General features: G+C 35.5%; 1 protein-coding gene across 1 annotated transcript; it reads right to left on the bottom strand.

Moving 5' to 3' along the window:
• LOC127803753 (probable methyltransferase PMT27) lies at nucleotides 1-3743 on the bottom strand. Its single transcript, XM_052340199.1, has 8 exons — nucleotides 2310-3743; nucleotides 2052-2201; nucleotides 1573-1843; nucleotides 1319-1429; nucleotides 1046-1220; nucleotides 665-937; nucleotides 379-579; nucleotides 1-220 (listed from the first exon to the last, which is right to left on the bottom strand). Exons 1-8 carry the CDS (start codon nucleotides 3741-3743, stop codon nucleotides 1-3), a joined length of 2835 nt encoding a protein of 944 aa, XP_052196159.1.
• Between the last annotated feature and the right edge of the window lie 16041 nt (nucleotides 3744-19784).

The raw sequence follows: 19784 nt of genomic DNA, 5'->3' as shown, positions 1-19784 counted from the left end.
TCAAGAAGGAGCAGCAGCATACTCATCAGGCCGCCAATCAGATTTCTGAGCAGAGAGTATGCCTTCTTGGTTCTTGGAGAAGGTCAAATGAACCTCCCATCGCAAGGACTTCAACAAGTTCTCCACTTCCCCGATGGCTGCGGATTCATCACGGACAATTAACTTACCCCCGGGCCTCACTATTCTATCGATCTCCGCCATCACCGGAGGAATTTTGCACCTGCGCATGCAAATAAAGAAATTAATTTAGAGCCCCCCCCGCATGCATGCATGCTTAATTGCTTGCAGCACACAAGAAATATATATTTATCTTAATTTCTTAATTTGTTTGTATATATATCATGCATGGGTATCCCTAGCTAGCTAGCTAGCTGCTACCTCTTCTTGAGCCTGGAAAAGAGATGATCAGCATGCAGCAGATCGTACGAGCGAGGATAGGTGCTGAAGGATTCACACCAATCATGATAGATTCCAAAGAGACCCCTCTCGTAGATTATGGGCAGTGTATCAGGGGAGTCTACGTTCACCACATTTAGAACCCAGACCTTGTTAATTGCTTCCCTCATGGCCGTCGCAAACCTACATGCATGTGTGGTACGTGAGTACGTAATTGTGGCTCAGCAGTAATTAATCAATTAATTAATTGGCTTAATTAATTAATTACCCTCCATAGACGGCTCTCATGTCCATGACATTCCTCACGTTGCCCCAACTAATGCCTAATCCGTTGAGATAAGTCTTGCTCACCACCTTCTTCCAATGCTCACAGTCCGCCGTGAAATCCTCGGGAGCCGGCTTCCCGTAAATTCCCATCTGGGATTTGTTCAGCCAATATGGGGGTGTCTGCAGCCGAAGCGGCCATTCCTCCGGCCACTGGGATCCTCTCTCAGCTTCACCCTCCGGCACACGGTGCATGCACGACTGCAGAGGCACATACCTGAAAATTTAATACATATTGTAATCAAGCTCTACTGTCTCAGCATAATTAACTCTTCCAAGTTACTTAATTCCTCCAACCAACTCTCTGAACCAAAAACCTGCATACCAGGCGGCATTTGGATCATCTTCATTTTTACACATTGGAGGCTGGTTTTGCTTCCTTTGTTCGTAACATTCATTGGAGACTGGTTTGTGGTAGATGGCAGCGCCAACGGAGTTTAGCTTATCCTTCTTGATGGTAACAAGCTCCCAACACATGGACTTAGTTAAAGCAGACATCTCTGAGAGAGAGAGAGAGAATTCACGTCAGTAATTTGCTGTAGAATCCCTTCTGATCTATTCAAAAGAGTAAGAAGAAAACAACATTGGATGAATATACCCTTCCAGATCTCCACATCTTCTTCAAGTGTCTGGTACACAGGTGTGGCTGACCAAACGAAGTATCCCCCAGGTCGTAGAACTCGGTTTAATTCCAAAAGGAGAGAACCACCTTAATTGACAAGAATTATCAGATCATCTTAGTAAAAGCAAGGGCAAGTAGTTGTGCTGTCTATAAAATATATATATATATATATATATGAAATTGGAGATTAAAAAAAGTGAAAGTGAGGACGTATGCGGTCAAGGTTAAACCTTCTGCGTGCCAAGGAACTCTGCAGCGAGCACAGTGGAGGAGATCGAATACCCTGCTCGGAAACGGCAGTCTCTGAGAGCCCATAACGGCTGAAATTGCAGGTATGCCTCTCTCAAGCGCGAATTGAACTTGAGCTTCGTGTTCATCTTTGGGTGCGAAGGACATTGCCAGAACATCTTTCTCAAAGAGATAACCCCCAAAGCTTGCAACCCCACAGCCGACGTCCAGTATCACTCTAGTATGCTTCCCCCATGCAATCTCCGGCACTGACTGCACCCATTAACATTGTTCTGTTTCTTTCAAATTCTAGCGTAGAAGTAGTCTCAAACTTGTAAGCTACATGTCTCAAAAGCGCCAACTTAAATAGCTAGTTATGGGATTACAAGACTTAAGTAATATTCTAGAGTTCTCCAATAGATTAGGTACATATATGGAATTGGGTCGGGATAAGAAGTTTCTGAGTAAAGAACTTAATTACCTCTTGAATGAAATCGATATAGTGTAGGGCGCCGTGGATGAATTGGGTGCCACCGCCGGGAAAAGTGAGAAACTCCCCGGTTACCTTCACCCAGTTTTGGTGCCCTTTGACCTCTGCTAGCTTCGTGTGAGGCACATTGTGATACCATATCTTCCACCACCACAAACACCAACTTTGTTAAGATGGAATGGCATATTTTTCAAACACAGAAATCGAGACAAATCTCTAATTCTATTTGGTGTCAACATACATACGCACCTGTTCTCTGCTTCTGGGCCATTCAACAGGCTTCTTGTAACCTTGCGGGAGGGGGACTAGGCAGGTGGGCGGTGGGTCCGGGCAGTGCCTCTCCCGGTGCTCAAAGTGCCTTGTGGAGTGCAATTGCCTCACAGCTTTCTCGTTGTCCAAACAAGGAATGTAGTCCGGGCCTGCAGTTACATTGCACAGCTTCCATGTGTACCCATATATTCTCCCATCTCCACTTTCCGGCCCGCTCTTTCGCCTTTCCTTCTCATTCTCCGATTGGTCCGCCTGAGTTGCCCACGACTTCTTCGATTCCTTCGACTCCTTGGGTATCCCCGAATTCTCCCCTCCTAAGAGCGCTGATGAATCGTCCGAACTTGAAGAAGAAGCCACCTTTTCTTTCGTCTGCTTAATGTCCTCCTTGTTCTTTCCCCCATGCTTATGTCGCCGCTTCTTGGGCTGAGTTTCGCCTTCTGTTACCGTTTTCTGATCAGGTTGGGATTGGGTTGTCGTTGCTGTTTCTTGAGGCATTTGTTGATCTGCGTTTGACGATGAGGCATTGGGTTCTGCTGGTAATGCTTCATCATGTTCCACTTGATCTTGGCTCGTTCCCTCGTGAATGTTATTCTCTTGCTGCACCGTCGTCTGCTGTTGATCCGGCTTTTCATCTTCTGGCTTTGGTTTTTCTTCTTCCTTTTGTTGTTGCTGATCTTGCATTAATATTGATTCTTGTTGCTCCTTCATGCTGCTGTGATCCCCTTCTGCATTTTGGGCTTCCTCTTGCTTCGATGACTGATCAGCATTAATGCTTTCGGAGTTCTCCAGCTGGGATGTCGTCGTCGTCTCTGGTTTTGCTTGTTCCAACTCCACTTGGTCTTTCACCTGTAACCCTGGTTGCGGGATCTGATCCTCAAAAACAGATTCGGCCTTCTTTAGTAAAGACTGGGCGTTGTTTTCTTGTTCAGGCTGTTGTTTCCCGCTCTCTGGCTGGTCATCTTTGATATTATTACTCTCCGCTTCCTTCGTCCTCTCCTCCGAACTCGCCAAGTGCACCGCCTTCTTCAAATTCTCTTCCGCCACCCGCTCTTGTTCTTCCTTAGAACCCTCCCCGCCGCCGGTTTCCTTCGGGTGGGATTGATCGTCGTTTCTAATCGCATCCTCTGGGAGGAGCCCCGGATTGTCTTCAAAAACCGGGTGGGCTTTCTCCGACCCGCCATCTCCGGCCTGATTCGAATCTTTGTTAGAGTAATCGGCATTAGTGGTGGTCAAGCCGGAGTCGGCGTCTGCGTCGGTGGAGATGGCGGTGGTAGTCTGTGGGGGCACGACGTTGTTTGAAGTGAGCATCCACACGCCCAAAACACATAACGAAACGAACACTACGGTGGTTACTGTGGAGGTGTAAGAAGTGCCGGATGACCTCTTACTGGTCCGAATCTTCCCCATAGCCATTGTTGTAATCGCTTTGAGGGAGACGGTCTGCATGCGCAGAAGAATGTGAAAAGGGTATATAATAATAGAAAAGCAAATTTGGTGTAGATGATGATGATGATGATGATGGTGAGAAGGAAGAGGCTTCGGACAGATTTGCGGAGAAGATGAGAGAGAGTAGACGCATTCCAACTTGGAATGTCTCAATGATCCTTACGAGTCGGACAAGGGAAGGGGGAGGGGGCCGGGATTCATTCATTCGTAATCGTCCACATTTTTTTACACGAATTTATTTATAATATATATTACCTTAAAACTATACCATAAACTATGTCGTACGGAAACGATAATGAAAACGTTTCTAATAAAAAAAAGAAACGTGAAAACGGACATTTTTTTGAGATGTTTCAGAAATGAAAAAAACGACACCTATGAGTTGTTTCGTGCAACATAGAACCATAACTAACTACTAGACATATCCAATACATTTTTATTGAAAATATTTTATTTTTTTACTTACTTTTCTTAAGTACCACCTTCTGTTATAATAAATAATAATAATTAATTCTCATTTTTGTTCCTAACAACAACTAGATCGATCCCCGGGCCTATATATTGTCATCATCTACTGTTATTCGGCCCAAGTAATAAAAGGTCCAGAGCAAGCCCAAATAACATGTGAAATGTTGATTTATATTTTCTAATTTCCCCCCCTTAAAAGTTATTTCCCTAAAATTTTCCATTTTTGCAACACATACCTACATATACACATATAAATAATATTTGCTACAAACGACTTCCTAAGGTTATTACAGGAGAGGCAGTTGCCTTTTAATTTTGTAGAGGTAAATTAACATACCATAGCTATCCAAAACATTTTAAGAAAGAAATCGATCCCTACTAGCTAGCTACTAGCCATGATGATCCATCGATTGTCAATAGAAAACCAATTAAAAATTTTATTATGTTTAATTGTATATTTTAATAATTGATAATACTAATTCATTATAAGTTTACAAATTAACAGAGAACGAGTCAGCTAGCTGCATAATCTAGTGAAAATGAAAGAGGATCCCTACAAAGATGTGAGATGCATGCGTCGAGAGCCTCCAAATTAATGAGCATTATTAAGGCATTTGAAACAAGGAGGCAGTGTCCCTTGATTGATGCATATTACTTCCAGAGATGCCGCAATTAACTACTAATATTCCTTAATTCTATCAGATTCTCTCAGTGGCTAGCAAAATGAATTAAACCTGCAAGTCTCTACAAACCAAAAGAAACATCCATATACATATATATATATATATACCCCCTACAAACCAGCTGACACTAAGATGTTCGTATATCCTATCCCTTATTAAGGTTTCATTTTCCTATTAAAATGTTCTATATATATACCAACTAAACTGTCTTTTATCATTGGTTATTTAACTTATTTTGGTTTATTTAAGCTGATACTGTTAAATTGGTTTTGTTAAAGTTTTAGTTCGATTCTAATTTTTGTTATATATAAATTCAGCTTATAATTCAGTTCTGTTAGGCTGACGAATGAATCATTTCATAGATAATGCCCACCCCCAAGTTCAATAGCAAAAGAAAAGAACCCAAAAAATGAGCAAAGAAGAAGAATAACACAAACAGCAAGTTTGGGTTCATGGGCTAAACCCAAGTTCGGATTTTGACGGCAAGCCGATCTGTTCAGAAGAAGGCCAGCCAATTCTTTGTTAATGTAAAGTAAATTAATTAATGTATATATTAATCTAATGATCACCACATAAAATAACATAATTTTCATTGAACATGTTCAGTTTTTGGGTTAAGAAATTTTGAAAACAAACAATTTTATCCAACTGACGTTTTTTCCCCCTTTTTTTTCTAAGAAACTGACATGTTTACTTTTTATTTTTTTTAACAAAACAGTAATAACGAAACACAAAAATTAAAAAAGAATACATAAAAACTGCCTTGTATTGGGATAAAACTCTAAGAAAACTGGACTCATTGCTGGCAGAGAAAATACACTATGAGGTGTTATTTTTTGGGTTCTCAGCTTTAATGTTCGAGCTTTGATTAGGGAGAAAGCTCAATAATTAAAATAATCTTAAAAATTAAAAATTGTTTGCCGCCCTCATGTTTGCGGCGGAGCTAAGGATCAAACTAACCACTAAATCATCTGATTTACATCTCCTGTTAATATTGTGGAGCCAAACAACGGGAGCGCTCGTGATAATGCGTTAAAAAAAAAAAAAAACTCTGGACTCATTCCTAATTCCTTCTCCAAACAAGATAAGAGAAACGGTCTTAATTATCTTTTATATATATATATATATATATATATGCAAGGAGAGAAATTTAAGGGAAATTTAAGGGAAGGTGAAGATGGAATGGAATGGAAGGATAATGGATCCACTTATTATTGACAAAGAGGCAAGATGTAAAGTTGATCCCATCAAATTTGGACCTGCAGTGGTAGCATGGTGCAACTTTGATCATTTTTTAATAGAATAATGAAAAAGGGTTCAGGTAAAAGTTTGATGTGTGCCAAAATGTTACTGTTTTGGGCGGTGCATCACTTTCATCAGGCATCCATGCCCAGTGTGCGTTGGAATTAATGACATGTATATGCACATATGCTCCCTCTCTCTCTCTCTCTCTCTCGCTTGTCCAATCGAGGTGACTTCCAATTCCAATTCCAATTCCAAATCATTCACGCAAGTTTCCAATCCAACAGTGAAATTTTACTTAGTCCCCCTTCTCTATAATATTCTCTTTCTTTTCTTTACTTTTCTTTTCTAATTTCTACATGGAATCAACCAGCACTTTCATGATTAGCACCCTCATACCAAATATCTTCGTCATCATACCAAATATCTTTATGCTAGTTGATGTTAGCCCCCACACACGCATACACTCTCGTATGCATATGCATGTATGCCATTGTGCAGTCATTCCATATGTTGTGTCATAAAATGACCACACAAGGGTGTATATGTATAATATTTATGACTGGACTAGCATGTAGCTAGAGTAAGATCAATAAAAAAAAAAAAAAAACTGCATATTAATTAGCTAGAGTAAGGGTCGGTTACTTCATGTTAACTTTTATGATGTTTAATTCATAGGATTAGTTTGTTGATTTTTGTTGGGCCTCCTTACGTGTTTTGTTCATAATTGGTATTTTGTTTGTTGGGCCCTTTGTGTTTGGGTTTTGCTTGCACTGTTTATTGGTTGTAATCTATTCTACTTTCATCAACAATATTTTTTTGTGTCTTCTTAATGTTTCGGTCTCTTCTTGGATGGCTTCTACTAGGGATGTAAATAGGTCTCCATTGGATCCTATTTAACTCCATTTAAAGTGAGCCAGCCTTCTATGATGAACGTTAGTCTCCATAAATTGGTGCAATTGTTTTATCCACATGTATTAAGTAGGATTCCATTTCGAGCGAATAGAGGACAGTCAGTCCCCAAAATATATAAAATTAATAATTTCTAAGATTCGAACCTGGACCGACTATAAAGTTAAGTACGTATATGAGATGATAATAATTTTATTTTTCTTTTCTCACTGCCATGTTCTTTCTCCTTTTGATAATGCCATGAAAGTCTCGATCGCAAGGTTATGAACCCTAGCTATATGTACTCTAGCATGTAATCAATCATGAACCTGTGTAAAACCTAGCCTGATTAGTTCTCTATTTCTATCCCATGAGATATTAATTTTATATATCTTATTCTTAACAAAACGATAAAAAAAGATTTTACATTAAAAAATGTTACACATCCCTTTACTCGACCAAAAAACAATGTTAAAAGAGAAGTTTGCTAAGAATCAAACAATTAGTCTACCTCATTAATAGGTGGGACATAATAATCAAATAGACCAATATTTCTATTTCTAGGGTTTATTTTAGGATAAGAAATTAACTAACTTTTCTGCCCAGCAAGAGGGGTTTCATAAAATGAAGACAAGCTAAATGGTAGTGTCCCCTTACAAGATTTGGTGGCATTATAAGACTTCAATTCACAAATATTTAAAACTCAATGATAAAGATGTGAAACAAGTACATTTTTTTTTTCTGAGATTCTTATGCAACGTTGACACTGTGCGATTCCATATCGACCTGAAAAGTAGGATTTGATAAAATCAACTTGTAGATTTCAGTTATTTTTTTTGTCACCAGATCAGAAAAAAAAAACCTAACAATGGGGCCATTATGTTTTCAATCGGCCAGAACTTAGAAAAATAATTAAAAAATCAAAGAAAATATCCCCACTCCCGACCCCGCCCCCCGGGTTCTTTTTTCTAATTGAATTTGAAGGGGATATGCTCTAATTAGAAGGTTAATATATTTTCATTTTAATTATAGTCTATTAATGAATGATTGTACTAATTGAGTCAGAATTCTTGAATTCAAGCCTTAAGGTCTTATTTTTTTTTTATTAAGTTTTGAATGATATATAATATTATTTATGAAATAACGGACTTGACATATTGATTTTAATGTGCACACGCAATACAGAAGAAATTTTAGGCTTCAAAAGCATTAATTATGTCATTGCGTGTTATATGAAAACTTGAGCTTTTTATCTCATATAGCCTCTGGACGTGGGAAAGTGTCTATAGAGTTGGCTATTCAATCCATAGCTTGATTTCTTCACCAATTAGTCACTTATTTTATGGCATTGACCTGCCTAATACAATCCGTAGCTTGATTTCTTCACCAATTAGTTACAATTGATCTACTACTACTATGTGCTTAATAATAACCCTAGTGAAGTTAGCTAACAATCTTACAAAGTTGTTTTAACGGCCGTATTGAATGAAACCCACCAAACTATTCGCAATTGCAACTCCATTAGTCAAATCCTTAACCGCAAGAAACCTACTTACTTAATTAAGCTTTTATTAGTTACAAAATAATTTAGTGTAGAATATATAATATGTAGGTTATTGGTTACTCATTGATGGTATGAAAAAAAATATTAATTTAAAATATGGCTGACGTGGACTGATAGCCAACTGGTTAATGACCGAACTTCACTAACCACAAAGACTGTTTGGGAGCCTCTAAAAAAGCTTTTTGATATTGAAGTTAGAAATGATATATTTTTTTTTATTAAAACGACTTGAAAGAAGTAATTGGTTTGTATCTTGGTTTCACTATTTTTAAAGAGACAAGATGTCCTGTTAATTATAGAAGATTTGAGTTGGGACTTGCTTGATTAGGCTTGATTGCGATGTTGTCTTAATTATTATATACTTGAAATTTTTTCTTCTGGCTTGCCGATTGTTTTGGGTTCAAGTTTGGCTTGTAATTACAGTTTAGATCATTGAAGGTGCATCAATGGGTTCTAGCCAGGTATTTTTAGGGCTTTTGAGGCCTTGTTCTGTATTGTGTTTTGTGTGACTTCTTTCTAGGTGGTTGTGTTTTAGCTTTGCTAGTGTTGTTTTCTTAGATTGTTTTCTCGGAGTATGTAGCTTGAGCTTGTTTAATCAGGAGCATTTATCTCTTTGTGAGGTTGTGTTTGCTTCATGGCCTCCAAATAAAATTAAAATAAAAGAGCATTTTTTTTCTATTTTATTTGACATTATTCTCCTCTTGGGTCTCATTATCATAATCATGAATTTAATTCACTAATTTGGCCCTTGGATTAGGCGACGGAGTGTTATGTTGACAGATTTTGACTTTTTCTATATGATTCAAGTAATGAATTGGCCAAAATAGCTATATTTTCTGTGTGTTAATAGATCTTTAGAGTGCCTCTCTATTTCAAGTGTTGGCTAATTAGTGGTAGCACAAATTTTAGCCATATCATTGTAAGTAAAGAAAACAAAATTTATTAGCAAAATTATTTTGTTTTTTATTAAATTATTGAAACTATTTTCAAACTAAATTATTTTATATTTTTGTAGTAGAAAAAGGACAGGAGAGAAAACGCCAAGTAAAAAGATTAAACTTTTTCTCTTACTTTTTCTCTTTTCTTGGGGACCATGACATTGAGAGCATCCAAATTCAAGGGATGGAACTATTGTTTTAACATGATGGAACGATTAGTCAATTCTCATTGATGTCTCTCTTATGCCGCAGCAGAAGCTGCTTATGGGGACCTAGCCTTGTTCCATCGATCCATCTCTTCTTGATTATATGCACTTTAAATATATATATATATATATAAACCACATATAGATAAAGCAACAGTGTACATACATTATAGTTTCCATCAAAATCATAGTATCTTTGAACTAGGTAGCTGCTGCCATTTGCGAGTCCCAATCACAGCGACATCAAATGGGTTGGATGCTGTCAAATGAAATAAATACGAATTGGGCGGTAACCAACTTCTGGAACTTTAGACTTTCATCCGTAGTGTGGGGATTCACTAAAAGCTACAGGCTTGCACCTAATCTGTTCTAACCACAAACGTCTGATAATATTGCATCTAATTAATTATCCCAACTTGCTGGCATCGATAATAAATGTGTTGATTTCATGGCATTCTAATTAAGGACAGGTTGATCTCTATAGTTTTTTTTTTTTTTTTTTTGAAGTACAAAATAACTCCCTTCAATTAATTATCAAATAAAAACACAGCCGAGCTTGTAAAACAAGGGACATAATTTGCTGGAAAAGGACTGTAAAATTGGAATGAGTTCAGCCATGAGATTAACCGAACCCTATACAAACCAGCAACCATAGATTGAATGGAATTAATTAATAGAGATATGTGGAAATGTTTTCCTTACTTTCCTTGGCCCAATAGGTTAACTAGTTCAGTTGGTTTTAGTTTTGTTGATTTGATCAGCTTTGATGGATGGTTCGTCAGTGATTATCTGCCTCTTCTGGCTCTATTTATGGGGTTTGTTCGTTGCCCTGGTTTGTCCTCAGTGCATGCCCCTCCCTGGACAATTTGCTTGCTTTTGTTGCTGGGATTCAGCCTACATGCAGAAATAAGAAAAAAATTACTCTTAAAGTCTTCGTTAGTGGATAGGTGAATATGCTTTTTATATTGGTCATTAAAGATTAAATTTTGTTAATAGGTAAATTTTGGTTTAGTGTTTTGTTTCATGCAAAGATAATAAAAATTGGCAGTTGAAAAGCTCTTCATATTGCTTATTTTAATTTTGTGGAATTAATTGATTGTGCCCTACCGCTTCACGTGATGATCCAACCCATCCCTCCATAATTAATATTTCTCGCTCTTTACTTTTCCTATGGTACCTCTAAATGGTTGAGTTTTGGTGCTTTATAAGACTCTCCTGTCCTGCATTGCCGTCCAAACTTCCCATCATCATGATTTTAGTGAGTTAATTTCAACAGAAATCTAAAAAAAAAAAAAAAAAACTTTCATTAGTAAACTCAAAATGCTATGCCACAATGAATGATGCATAAGAAAAATGAATTGATCGACGAAATTAATTCTTAAAAATATTGAAGTAAAGTACATAGCTTTAATTTTGTCCGCTCCAAGCCACAAGAAGATGAAGCAAAAGTCCACAGTTCTTTATTTTGTTCTTGAAGTGACCCACAACTGTAAGTTTAATAAATGCTTCGTATTCGATTTTACACAGCTACCCAATGTGTCATTCTCATTATATCTGCCAGTGACTGGTTTCATTTCAAATTTGACCAAACCCTAAATTCTTTGGGGTACCATCTACAAGCGGCTAGGCTCCAACAAAACCATGCATTTTGAATTTTTGATCTTTTACTAAATAACTCATCTGTAGCCACGTCTGTATGCCTAGCTACCCTTGAAATATTCAAACCATATAGTTGATATATATATAGTTATAGTTTCAGAGCCAAAACTTACTGGTTTCCTCATTTTGTGTTTGGAAAGAAAGAAAAGGATATGTAGAAGAGAAAAAGGGAAGGAAATCCTTTATTTGTCTGGTTTATATACTAGGAGGGGCAGTTTAATCGTGTTAAGTAGGTGTGCTTTGTTGCATCTAAAAATTTAGATCTAGGGTTTGGACTCAATTTTTGTTTTCGAAAAAAAGTAACATAATTAATTTATTTTTAAAAGAGAAAAGAAAACAGTCTCCAAAAATTCCCTTCTTTGTCTCTTTTCTTTCATCTCCTCAACCAATGAAGAAAAGAAAAAGAGCAAGGCTTTTACGGTTTTTCCTTCCTCATCACCCTTCTTTATCTTCCTATCAAATGTCACTTTAGTTTTAAATTCTTTAGATTTCAAACGTTTGTAGCCAGGAAACTGTTAATAGCTAATTAAAAATGTGTATATATAATAAACATATCTTTCTTAATCCGAAAAACCAAGTCTATATGGTTTAAAGTTAACCTTAAAATATACTTATTTAGAGATGCAATTATTAACGAAATAAAAAATATATATATCATCTTAACAAAATATTACAAAAAATTAAGCTCAATTCAAATTTTAAAAGTGAGAAATTTTAAAGAGATTAACTAAAATACAAATTTATTTATTATTAGACTTAATTCGAGTTTGCCAGATATAACTACCATCGCGTCATATTTGATGGGTTAAAAATAGAGATTAGATTAATCTTTTTGTTTACATTTTAAATTTATTATTATAATATCTCACGACGAAAACAAAGAACGAACATTCTTAGAATATAAAACAGTTTGAAAAAGAATATTTTAATACATTCATAGAAGATGTATTTGCTTAAATAATTAATACTAAAAGTGGAGCACATTTACCATAAGATGTGGTGTTCTTATTTTTATTCTTATATAAATACAACTTCTCAACCTATTGCAAACCCCTCACCTCACATCCCACATTTGTGCAACAAAAATCAATTGGTGTTCTTATTTCATTTTTTTTTTCTTAGAAATTGCAAAATCACTCGATTTTAAGTATTTTTTTTTGTTTCAAACAGAAGTTACAAAATACAAAAGAATATTAATTTTTAGAAAAATTAGAGAACTTCACACTAAATAGTGAGTTTTCTTAATGATAGAATACACAAATATACGCTTTCCAATCAACCCTTAATTTGTTTCATGATAATGATATAATAATTTCTATAAGATTGCATTTGAATAGTTAGTTGACTCTATTATTTAAAAAATGACAAAAATTTCAGATAATATAATATAGAATCTCTATGTCTAAATGCAATATAAACAAAATACTATAGAATGGGAAGTGCCAAAACAATGCATGCTAAACCTATGTCTATATGAATCCATCTTTATTTTTAACCCTTTTGTCACATCAAAAGATGAATCCCTCTTCATAAATAAATGGATATATGTAAATATGTCTTTATTTTTCACATATATAGCCGAAAGTAAGAGAGTTGGGGGATGCTTAAGACTCCAAGGTGAGACTTGCAGATCAGCCTAAAAATGGAAAAAGCGAAGTTGCTAATTAAGTGATTCCAAGTTTAACCTTCTTAACATACAATCAAACAGGCAGGCAGCATATTAGCAAGCTCTCATTTTTGAGTCCTTGGATGTTGCTTTTGTGACCGAAAGCAGTTAGTTAACTTTGGAAATTGTGGCGCCACTGGCCACTGCCTAGCTTCCTTCACTTGGGTTTACTACTCATTTTAACTCTACTTCAATTCAATTCCCCCGCCATTTTCACTGCCGAGTCCCTTGCATATCCACTGGTTGTCCGCCCCAAATGAGAACCAAATCATGGGGCACCCCTTTTTATCCTAGCTAATCAAACCCACTCTCCTTTCAGTTCTTCTTTTGAAATAACATAATATACCATGAAAATATTAATATAATGGGCCGGGGTGAGGGAGGGTAGTCAACTCTGGTGGGGGTGGGGGAAACAATCACAGGGCTCGAGAATGACAGACAGACATACATACATACATATGCACATACACAAAACAAAGAGAGGGAGAGAGAGAGAGAGAGAGGGGGTGAGGTGCAGCAGAACTGTACGATCATCTTATTGGGACTCGCAATTCACATATATATATATATATATGCATCCCCCGATCATCAACACTCACTCTCCCCCTTTCCTTTTGCTCCCCACTCTCCAACACCTACTACTTACATTCCTCCATTCCTCTCTCTCTATCTGTCTACTTTCTTTTCTTCCTGAATTAAACGCGCGTGGGCAAAAGGGGGAGAAGGAACTGCTGGCTTTCACCTCAAATTCCTTCTTGTCTTTGCATGAATTTAACTCAAAACTTACCCTTCTCCGAGAAAGAAAGTTTTCGAAGAAAAGAAAAAGATTGTCTCACTTTCAGCGAATAGAATACAGAGAGAGAGAGAGAGAGAAGGCTTTTTAATTTAATCAAATCCCACTCGAATTTCATTGGTGAATTGGGCTCGAGGCCGCTGTAAAAACAATAAAGACAAAGAAAGAAAGAAAAAAAAAAAGCCTAATCATAAGCTCTCTACCACATGCCTCTTGATGATGGGATTGTCGTCGTAGTCTAGTCGGACAATCAAATTTTCAATTAAATTTAATTTACTAAAACAGAATGAAAAAATAAACACATCACGTGCGCGGCAGCTAACTGGCCCGCTTTGCGTGGGGGATGACATTGTCGGCCCCACCGCCATCACTGCCGTATGGACACACTACTTGTGTTGTGGTCTGGTTTCAGTAAGCTCCGCCATATGCAAATTCTACTAACCCCCTTAAAATTTTACAAATTGCCTCTTTACCACCACCTTCCCTCTTTATTAATTCTATTTGGCCCTACTAATATATATTCTCCCCCAGTTTTATTAGCCGTTGCAATAAAGAAAACATGTCCCAAGTATACTAAACCCATAGACACTCCATAAGATCGAAAAACCAAATTAGATCACAACAAATAAAGGGATATTACATTCTTTTTAAAAGTTATAATTGAGACAATTAATATATCACCTTAATTAAATGCATCAACCCCATAATCATTTACCCTTCTCAATATTATTAAATGTACCACCACTAAAAACGATTGAAGATATTCACTTCTTTTAAGCAATAGTTTCAGACCTTTCACTGCACCATAAATTAACAGTTCAACTAATGGAATACACAATTTTAATTTAACAAGCATCCATCCTCTCTCTCTCTCTCTCTCTCTCTCTCTCCATGTAACAAAAACTACACGTCTCAACCAACAAAATTTCGCCTTAGAAAGCGACAGCAAGGCTCTCACCAGATGGAGATGTAAGTGAGTGAGAACGAGGATAGAATAATTAGAAATCCACACAATCTAGAGGTAGGGGCCTGGATGTACGAAGCGGTGGCCGGTGGGGGTCCATCTGATAAAAGAGATAAAAGTACGATGATGGGGAAGGAAAGGTTGCCATCGGCCGCAATCGCCGGGATAGCAGGCCGGCGGTGCCTCTATCACCCGTATTTTGTTCCCATAATAATTGTTAATAATTAAAAGCTATACTACTTAGAGAGCCAAAATATCCCTGCACTGCACTGCACATTTGTTTCTCTCATTCCAGAAATAAAATAAATTAAAAGCATATCTTATACAATCAGAGCAGGAACTTTCATATACCAACTCGGACCAAAATCACGCTGACATGACATGTTTTATTTTTTATTTTTTTATGCTATATATATATATATATAAGAGTTCATTTGATGTATTATTTATTTCGAATAATAAATTCCTATCATTCGTCACACCATTCTGATTAAAAATCACCTATATATACTATATATTCTTGTAAAATAATAAAATAATAAACCCCACCCGTGCTTTTTCTTTAACTTTAATTTAATTATTATTAATTCGGTGCTTGAATGTTGGGATAGAACATGTCAAAATAAGCTGCAGCAGCCACAGTAGATGTCGATTATGAAGGGGCTTATTCACTGCACATTAAAAATTTGGTCCCCACAGAGTCACTTAATCTACTAATTATGATAGGTTGAGCCTTAGGTGTTATTGTTCAATTATTATGAACTTACAAGACAACCCCAAAAGAAAAAAAAAAAAAGAAAAAGAAAAGGCCACTAAAAGGGTTTCATTCAAATAAAAAATAATAATTTGAATTCTAAAATTCAACATTCATTTTACTTTCACTATGGTAAATGGTAAAACTAAGGGTTCATTATAAAAAAAAATCATCGATCTTTTGCTCTATTTTTAATTTTTTAATATTAAGCTTAAACTTTTAATTTGTATTAAATATGTACTGTTATTAATTTATTATTAAAAGAAACGGATTTGTTATTCTTAACTAAATGTCGTTATCTTGGAAAAGGTAAATTAGTCATATAAGGCCGTGAAATGACACACATTACCATCCAAATCTCTTATTTGCTAATCAAGAATTTTGATAGTGAATATATATATATATATACATATATAGGATTTAAAATAATTAGTTTTTCAGTAAATAACTTTAACAAAGAACGGTCAATTAATGGTACAAATTTAAAATACCATAAAAATTAAATATTTCCTAATAATAATAATTAACCCTAAAGTGAATGTCAGTAGCATTAAATTAAGAATGTCATAGTTAATAAGATTGAAGTGTGGGAGTCCACTGAAGTAGGCAGGGAAGGGGCGGGCACTCGAAGAATTACACTGTTACTGAGCATCATTGAGTTACACTTTTTGAGCAATTTAAGGAGTTTATATATGCTAACTTGAATTCCCGTTTTAGATTGATCGGCCAAAGGACTTAATAAGTCAATTTTTTTTTTATTTATTAAAAACTATTATATTCTAAAATTACAACGATACTAAACACACACTCTTTAGTAAGTAAGTGTTGTTTGGTAGGTTGGTCTTTGCATGTGGTGAATTTATTTTGCCCTTTGTGTATATATATGTCATTGGAGTTGGATGCAATGAACTTCACTTCACTTGATTCACAAACATCAACTTAACGCAAGTAACGATTTGAACCCTCTCATGGAAGAGATTGCTCCGATCTCTCACCCATCCAACCCCTTCTTTCTTTTCCTTAATTTGGATTGTTTTTGTCAACTGATCTCTATCTTTTACTACTTCAAATAAATTTAGAGAGACTGTCCAATTTTAGGAAATTTTTTTAGGTAGTATTTTTTTTTTTATTAATGTTAGTGACCTAATACTACATTTAAATGGTTTCCATTGTATGTAATTGAGACTAATGATTTAATATTTATAAATTAATAAAATGGTTATATTTTTATTGATACTTCTTTAATTGTATGTGAATGAGTCCTAATATCTCATAATAAATATCTTATTCTTAAACTATTAAAAATATGTGACGAAAATCTTTAGTTCAGCATTTCTTTAAGAATTCTTAGTACATAGATTTCTTAGAATGAGATTATGATTAATCGATTACGAATTGGCACATAAGTTACTATTTTTTATTAGTATGATATATTAATGATAAATGATGATGATTCGCATGCCATACATCATGAGATGAAAATAATAGACATGCGAAAAGGTATTGGTTGAATATTTACTGAATATGATGCGTGTAATAGATCACATGGCTAAAATGATTAATAATCTATTACTTGCCTTGATTGTGTAACTAGTTCTCGAACCGGATGCCACACAGTTGTCTTGTATGTTAGTGTCAAAAATTTGTCGTTAAGTAGAACCATATAATTAGGAGGTGTGAATGTTCTCTGTGTGGTATTGATGCAATAGTATATGGAGGCAAGTGTGACCTCGACGTAAGGTGAATATCCTATGCGATCGATCATAGTTGGTTTGTGATTGGTAAAACCCCTAGTCAGGGTGAGCACGATCGTGAATGAGTTTTCTATACTAGTAAGAGTTCTGATGTGTAATCTTGATCAAACCATACTAGATATTGCCACAGTTATCGAGTCTTGTGAATTTGATTAGTTCATGGTTCTTACTTAATCAAGATGTTATTCAATGGAATGATTAAAGTACACAGTAATTGAATACTCGACTAAGCTCACACAAAGTTATGACTTCATTGCTGATAGGATTATTTTGAAATAATGCTAGTTGTCACTCAGAACCTTTTAGGATGCTTTAAGGAGATGGATAGATCCTCATTCTAGATTGAATTGTTTGGTTTGCGTCAAAGTGGGTGGCGTGTCTCGATTGCTACTAAACTGTGAAAAGCTCACACACAAATCTAGGCATGGTATTGAATTAGTGATACATTGTTGTAATGAGTTCTTAATCATCATTAAAGAGCTAATGATATGAAGTGTGTTGTTAAGAGTTAATGGAAGATCTTAGTTCCATTAAAAGTTAATAGCATGTCTTGATAAAATTAATCGAAAGTTAAAATAGAAGAAGTAAAACAGTCGACCGATTTGGTTAAATGACTAACATTGTCGATTGATTTTGTTAAACGATCAACTGTTTCAATGAGTGGGATTTCTCTTGCGTGCTATTTCTTCGTCTCTTTCAATCCAACACTTGCATTTAATGCTCTTATTGGGCATTAAATGAATAGAGAATGTTTTGGAGATAGAAGAGATGGAAATACACATATATCTTATCTTGCTTGCCAAGTTTTGATCGTTCAAAAAGAAAGAAGATAATCGTAAGTAGTCCAATATACTTACTATCAGCTGCAATTTCTTATTCTTCTAGTTCTTTGGATGTATAGTTTGTTATCTTCCTTTCTTTTTTGCTCATATTCTCTTGTTCTCTCTTGTCATTTGATAATGAGACTATCTGTTTTACTCGTTAAAGACCCAAACACAACTTTGCATCACCTCCATTGAAACTTGTCTAGCATATAAGCTTAACGCAAGGTTTCAATAGTTGCTTGGAGCGTGGACCGACTTGGTCTCTTACATTAGTGAGGCTGGACTAGTCATCTAAAAAGCAAGACACAGGATCTGTTGGAGGTTGTTTGTGATTGCTCGTGAAGGGAAGTTCGTGGGAACACAATCGGGGGGTCGAAGGGGTTCAAGTCAAGTGGCGCAACGAAAGCAACTACATAATCGATTTCATCTTCATCCACTAAGGTATACCATTCTTACCTTTTATGGATGGATATGGTTTTATATTGTATATGATTGTTATAAATCAAGTATTGTAAGGTATTTTTGTTCCGTCTCTACTTCCTATCTTATTGCATTTTGAAAGCCCATTAAACCCTTTCATGATACATTACGTGTTGGCGTTTTCTTTCATTTCTTAGTTGCATGAATGCAATGGGCCTTGTTTGAATAAGTTGTGTAATGCTATTTGTGCATGTCACACTTCCTAGATGCTCCATACAACCTTGTAAATAAGAAAACTTCTAGATTATACAAATAAATGTTTCAAATAAAATTATTATTTATTAAAATGATGATAGTGCCCTAATAAGCATTCTCAAAAAATCCATAGATGTGACATATCGAACTAAGTTGGTAATTAGTTAAAAGTATGCCTTTAATATTCTCTTATCACAATAAAAAATTGCCCACAAACCCTTGGGAAGTATAAAAATTTTAGAGTATAAAGAGAGAAAATAGTAAGTAGATTCACAACTATTCATCATGTCAAATTTTTTTTTTTGTGTGAAATATTTAACATTTTATCACTCTTCAAAGACACTTAATAACTATAATAATTGAGTTAAGAGTTCGATCTGCTTATAAAATTAATCATTTGTAAATTAAGACTAACATCGTGTAGAGGTTGATCATATTGTGCATCGCGGTGATTAGTGTATTAATATTACGTGTCAATTTCTCGTGTACTTATTTGTATAAATGATACAAAAAATTTGACTTAGCACTTTAATTAAAATAATTGTATATTATTAAGAATTTATGGGCCACATTATTGTGGTGAATAGTTTATGAAAAATATCAACAAAAAAAAAAAAAAATAGCAATAGGTCTGAAAGAGAATTGTGCCTCTACTTTTATTTTAAACCTCAGCACCTTATATAACCTAATTACAGGTTGATGGGGATAAAATTAGAGACGAAATTTAAAATAAAACTCTCATGAATTATAATTAGTTTTCTTTTTTTTTTTATTTGAAAAAAGAAAGGTGATAAAAGGGAAGCAGGTTCTCTCTGCTCTGGTGCAAAAAGGACGAAGGAAAAGCTGGTGCTTTGACACGTGGCGGTTAAACAACCGTTGGATAAACTGTCACTAGCTGATGAATTGAGAGAGAGAGAGAGATATTAT

The sequence above is a fragment of the Diospyros lotus genome, chromosome 6 (genome assembly GCF_014633365.1).
Source record: "Diospyros lotus cultivar Yz01 chromosome 6, ASM1463336v1, whole genome shotgun sequence".
NCBI lineage: Eukaryota > Viridiplantae > Streptophyta > Magnoliopsida > Ericales > Ebenaceae > Diospyros > Diospyros lotus.
Note: the sequence above shows the minus strand (reverse complement) of the source record. Positions and strands in the feature narration are given on the sequence as shown.